Genomic DNA, 6438 nt, shown 5'->3' on the forward strand with positions numbered 1-6438 from the left:
TGTGTCAAGGAAGGAGACGGAGGTGAATCAAAAACACAAAACTGGAAAGGCGCCCGGGAGGCGCTGTCCGTTTGTTAGAATAAAAAGAGAGAGCGAGGAATCAGACGGCCAAGCGGAGCCGCCTCGCTCCGCTGACCTCCGGGAAGATGATGGAAAACTCGAGCGTTTCCTGTAAGACTCGCGGAAACCGTGTTGGCGTGGACACGCCTGCTGAGCTCTGCAGGTGAAAGGCATAAAGTAGCGGACGGTAACAGAGCTGTTATTAAAGAGCGAAACTCCAACGTATTATACTCTGACTATGTTCACTTTGCTGCTGAGAGTGAAAGCAGACTGACAGCACTGATGAAACGCTGGAAAAGCAGGAAGTGAGGGACAGGGCTGGGCCACATCATCCCGCTCACGGTAATACCGGTATAACGTTGGGCAACGATAAGAAAATATGGCGATAGAACGTGGGTAACACGCGCATGTGCAGTGTCTTTGTTTTCATACGCACATGGCGGAGAAAGCACGGCGGCGACGGAGAGAGGAGGGCGAAAGCGGATCGTTGAAAGAAACAGTTGAACCAGAACTGGTTTATAAAAATGATGCAACTCCAGTGGTGGAACTGGTTCTGCGCTTCAACATAATGTTACCATATCGTGTGTATAAGCTCTTTTTAAGTTTTGTGGATATTATACATGGTTATGCTGAGCTCTTTGCACTTTCAGTTTTTGTGATTCTTCGTCTAAAAGTCAGAAACCGAACGTGAGCAGAGGCAACGGGCTGAAAACAGACGGCTCACAGACGGGCGTGTCTGTTCTGCGGTCAGCAGTGACAGTAAGAAGGTTTCAGAACTGGCTTCCAGCTTTGACTGAAAACGACTTTCAGAAATCTGCGAATCTCTCAGCAACAAAGCAAATGAGGGAATTTCCCACGATGATTTAAACGTGGAGTTAAACACAAAGTCGCCGACCCCCAAAAAGGACCGGGCTCTGCGAACAGCACGATCTCTCTGCAAAGACAGCGTGGGGGGAAACAGGATTTTCTCTTTTTGGTGTTTATCCTGGAAGTTGATGGATTGAACTGAAACGGCCTGAAGGAGCGTTCGTCTCCCCGGTGTTTTGTTTACCGCCGAGACGCTGGCGTCGACGTCACTTTGCCAGCCGGCGGTCCCAAAGGTCAACATCGCCGCGGTGATCGCTGACGAAAAGGCCCGACTTGGTCTGACAGCCGTGGGGGGTAAATGTCAAAAGAGGCATCCAAGCAGGTGGGCAGAGGACACAGTCCAGAGGGAGAGGAGGAAGAAAACAACAACACAGAAACAATCAAAGAATTCCATTCAGGCACAAACGTGACAGCTGAGAGCCCCCGACGATGACGATGGTGGGCCAGCGACTCTAGGTCTGTGACGAAGATCCCAGATGGCTGTAATGTCACTACAGAATGGGTCAGCTGACGGAGGTCGCGGGAGCAGACATCCTCGTGTTAGTTCATCACGTCGCTGCTTTGGTCCGACGAGTGCTCTGACGTCAGGACCTCGCACACCTGCCCTCTGAAAACAGACTTAAACGTGACACACTGGAAAAGACGGCAAAAGCCTCGTGACCGGCAGCCTGACCGGGAACATCTACTCCCGGCCCACTATGACCTTCCTCCTTTCGCTGAAGCGTTTTTGTCTTTTTTCTTCTTCTTTTTTTAATCTATTGCACATTTCCTCGTGGGTTCAGAACGAAAGAAAAAAAGAGGAAATAAGAAAAACGAAGTAAAAGCATGAATAAAGATGCTACACAGCTAAACGCAGGCTCGACACAGAACGATTCCCTTGCAAGTAAGTTCAGCTCAATCAAACAAAGCGATATGCAATAATAATAATAATAATAATAATAATAAATGTGCTGGAGCGAAATGTTCAGAGTGATTCGACACATTTACATAATGCCTTCGTCTCAAAGGATGGGGCCTGTCAGCACCCAGACGGTTACTGGTTTTATTTATAGGTCCATACATCAGTGATTTTATTACCATCACAGGACACGCTGATGGTTTCTGTTTGAATGAGGGGAACTGTGGAAATAATAATACTATTCATTATAAATATGCTTTTATCAGGCATTATGTAAAGCACAATAAAGATGAAGGAAGTGCCCATGATTTGCTAAAGCTGCAGCAAACAGCATCGAGAAAAAAAAATCACTTTTCAGAAACTAAATTCTTGCCCAATGCGAAACAAAATGTGCAATAAAACAGTTTTAGCTGCACTGAGATTAAAAACAAAACAGTTTTTGTGGAGACTCACTGACCAGCAGCGCATTTCTTATTGCACTGAGGTAGGACTGCAGGAAAACCTCAAAGTCACGTTGTAGTACCTTTCAATTACCACAAGAGGTCTCCAGTTTGACCAAATCTCCTGCCACTGAGAGCAGAACTCATCCTCCTGTTTGGAAAATATGAAATAATTACAAAAAAACATTCAATAAATAACATGCTGAGTTTTTACTGCATCTTTACATTAATGCACCATAAAAGCAGTTTTTAAAGTGCACTAACTCACAAAACAGAACCACTTCGTTCCTCGTTATTGTCGGTGTGCGATCACAGAGAGACCACAAAAACACAAATATGGTTTTGTTAAAATAGATAACTGCGATCTAGCAGGTACTGCACTTTGTTTAGTACTATGATACTGTCCAGCAGGAACATAATGAGAAGGTCGTGTTCGTTAGAAAATGTATTTCAGCAGTCTTGAACATCAGCCATCAGAATTTTGAACTTTGACTCCTTTTGGAAGAATTATTTCTACCGTCACATTTCAAACAGTCGCTAATAACAATAAAATAGCTACTCTAGTCTCTGTTTAAATCCCAATACTGCACAGCAATATCTGATATTACAATTAACTGTTCACTTCCTTCAAGTGCTTCCAGATACTGATAGAAACCTCGTTTTAGGCAGTTTGGTGAAAGTGTGTTACCATTTGTACCGTAAGTAAACGGTAAAATCCCCGAAACTGCCAATGAAGTGATATCTCTGTTTGGTTCGATCACATTTTGGCCTCTAATCTATTCAAATAAATCCCTGGATTAAAGTTATTTCACTACGTTTCCAGTATGCTTGCAATTCATCACCGCGATAGCTGCATTATGACAACACAATATACACAAAATCATTAGTTCCTGGAGCTAAAAGCTGTGCAATGAGGTTATCCTTACGCTTGTATGAGGTCTCATTGTTCCGTTGCTTGTTCTGTATTTTTCAAGTTTCACAGGTTTGTTGGTTTTTTTAAATAAATTTGTTCTCCCAGATGACTACATCCAGGAAAAATGACACTAAGATATTTCTGTGGTATCTTTGATAGAAACAGTTTACAGAAACCGAGCGTCAGCCGTCTATTCTGCCAGAGTCGAGCTTTGGCTCGTCCAATTCAAGGCTGTCGGTGGAAAACAGATGTCACAAGAAAGCAGAAATAATTCTCTAAGGAAGACTTGCATCAGCACGAGACAGGTTAACAGAAACAAACTAAAGAGAAGTTGTGATGATGAGATTCAACTATCGTCTTTGTTTGATGACTTTGCGGCTTAAAACAAATAAATCCTCTGGGAACTTGAGTCCCCTTCACTCGTGCTTTTCTTTCTTTATCGAACTGAAGACGTCTAAATCCAAACTTTGCGCTTCGAACTCGTAACTTTGTATAGAAACGCTCTCGGTGGTGTTCGTAGGACTATGGCACTCTGTAAAGATTTGGTTGATTTACTGGTTTGCCATCCACCATTTAGAACCTTCGTTCAGGTGACCAAATACAAAAGGCACTTATTGGCCATCGTAGTCAGTGATGGGCAGGATGAGCGTAGCCACTACTCTTCTCCGCTTCTGTGTTACATGACACAAACCTCTTTAAGAGGTCATCGCTCCCAGTTAGACCAGTTTACGTGTCAGACACAGCATCCACCTCGAACTTCCTCAACCGGTGTGGCCAATTCCATGTTCCTGTCTCTGCTTCCAGGTAAAATATTGAAAATCTTCCCACTCCTTTCGTATAAATTTTAGTAAACCAGCACTAAAAGTGTCCTTTTTTATCAGATTAAAACATCTTTCTCCTTACACAGTCTGACCGTATGTCAATTTTCAAGGACATATTGCTTAAGGGAGATTGCGGGTAACATTCTCAAGGAGTGATGCCGCCGCCCATGGGCCTAGAGCGGGGAATGGGGGCTGGGGTGGGCGTGGCTACGGATGTAGGCCTGCCTTTATTTTTTCCGCTCAAGGTAGTTAGAGGGGACCCAGCCTTTGCGGGGAACCAGGCTGTCCTGCACCTGGCAGTACCACCACCCATTGGGGTTTCTCTCCAACACCTCCAGACAGGTTCCCTCTGTGAACCCCATGGTCTCCTCGTCGCCACGGTAATCGGCAATGGACACATACACATCCCTGCCAAGGTTGTTGTGGATCAGCTGGCTCTTCTCCAAGGGCTTGGGTCTGACCGTGGACACGGGGATACCGTTGCGTTGGTTAACTCTGCTCAGGGCGTCTTGGACATTGCTTGTGCTGAACGCGCTCCCCGAAGACAGACTGGAGCGTTCGGCAGGCCTCGTTTGGCTTTCAACAACTACGTGTGGCCGCACGGTGCTGAATGAGGCATTTCGGCGAACTCCAAGAGTGGCAGAACCAGAACCATAGTGATCGCTCCTGCCCAGCGACTCGTTCCTTCTCAAGGACCCTGTTGTGTAGTGCGTGTCCTTGGCTGGCTGCGTAGTGGTGACAAATACAGACTGAGGCCTCACCGCCACCTGGCGTACCCCGTTCCTCATCCTCACGCCTCCATTAACCATCCCAGATGGCTTCGAGAAGCCGCCGGGAGGCTTGGAAGGAATCGGTGGGGAGTTCCTCCTCAAGCCTTGATGCTGCTGCGTCAGGCCCTGAATATTAATGTTATTGAGGGCCAAAACATGCTGCTCATTCTTCTCCAGGCTGTTGGACTTACTCCCACCACTCCCGTGTCCGTCTAAGCCACCACCGTCGCCCATTTGTCTGACAGGTTCCAGGTAGTATGAGGGAGCCCAGCCTTCTTCGGAGCCCCAACGGATGTACCACCAACCACTCTCCTGTTTCTCCAAAACCTCGACCTCAGCCCCAGCTGGAAAACTGATCTCAGAGTCCTGGACTTTCTTATAGGCGTCCACGGAGCGGTAGAGATTGGGGCCCTCCACATCGGAGTCACCACGGCTTCCTTTGGAGTAAACAGAGGAGAGATCTGAGGTACTGCGTGAACACACCGAGTCCTCTGATGATATAACAGAAGCTGTTTCAGAGTCCTCCCCGCGAGAAGGTTTGAGGCTATGTCTAAACTGACTCGTAGGCCTCAGCTGTCGTCTCAGAGAGGTGATGTCCATCCTCTCTGGACTCTGGGGCTCTGATTTGGTCAAAAGGGGCTTAGGTCTGACGGAAGGCTTGGGCCTGGTGGAGGGGCTCTGGCCTATTCTCTGCTCCACCTCCCGGTTGAAGACAGAGCCTTTCTTGGAGCCTCTGCTCAATTCATCTGATGACGAGTGAGGGCTGTTATCCTGGGATCTGAAGCTGATATCTATGTGTCTGCCCAGGGTCTGGCTTCTCCGACTCATCTCTGGTGTCATGGTTTTCATGGGCCTGCCAGGTAGAGGCGAAGATCCGGAGGGTTTTCTTGGGACTGTGGAGGAATGGTAGCTCCGTGGGGAGTTAGGCTCACTGGAACCTTTAGTCAGGGTTCTTTCAACACCGCCGCTCGGCCTGAAGCCATCATTCTCATAGATACACTCCTCCTTAGCAACCTCCTCTACAGACCTGAAGGAGGTTCTTCGATGGGCGAAAACTGGAGACGCCTTGCAGACAGGAGGGGACGCCTTGCAGGAAGGAGGGGAGGCCTTGCAAACGGGAGGGGAGGCTTTGCAAACAGGAGGGGAGGCTTTGCAGGAAGGAGGGGAGGCTTTGCAAATGGGAGGGGAGGCTTTGCAGGAAGGAGGGGAGCTGCTGTACTTGTCGCTGACCACACTGTTGATCTTCACATCGCGGGAACGCTCGTCCTTCAGGGGATCCGGTTCAGGCTCACCTTCGCATCCGACTGCAGGAATATCATATTCAGGTTCTTCGTACACAGCCCTGCTAGGCACCTCTGTGGTTTTGGAGGAAGAGTTAGCAGAAGGCGGAGCCTCCTCAGATTCTTGTTTTTTGACAGGTGGAGCTGGAGGAGGGACTTTGGGGCGGGTCAGTGTGCTGGACCTACGACTGAGGTTGGGCTTTTTGCGCTTGTCGATGTAGGAGCAGGGGGCCCAGCCCTCCATCTCCCCAATCTGCACGTACCACCAGCCTCCAGGATTCTTCTCTATTACCTGCACAACAAGGAGTAAAGAGTTACTGGAACAAATACTCACTTTTATTTATATACACATATATGTGTATATACATATACATACATATATATACATA

General features: G+C 47.6%; 1 protein-coding gene across 6 annotated transcripts in view; it reads right to left on the bottom strand.

Annotated features, from left to right (window-relative positions):
• Positions 1–666: 666 nt before the first annotated feature.
• The window catches only part of sh3pxd2aa (SH3 and PX domains 2Aa), a 93743-nt gene continuing 87971 nt past the window's right edge, over positions 667–6438 (bottom strand). For all 6 annotated transcript variants that reach the window (XM_013915175.1, XM_005750133.2, XM_005750134.2 and 3 more), the window contains one exon: positions 667–6341. In XM_013915175.1, coding sequence (XP_013770629.1) covers positions 4227–6341 — 2115 coding nt within the window. In that variant the 3' untranslated portion in view covers positions 667–4226. The remainder of the gene's footprint in view (positions 6342–6438) is intronic.

The sequence above is a fragment of the Pundamilia nyererei genome, unplaced genomic scaffold (assembly GCF_000239375.1).
Source record: "Pundamilia nyererei isolate P.nyererei 1_Seehausen unplaced genomic scaffold, PunNye1.0 scaffold00263, whole genome shotgun sequence".
NCBI classification, from domain to species: Eukaryota; Metazoa; Chordata; class Actinopteri; order Cichliformes; family Cichlidae; genus Pundamilia; species Pundamilia nyererei.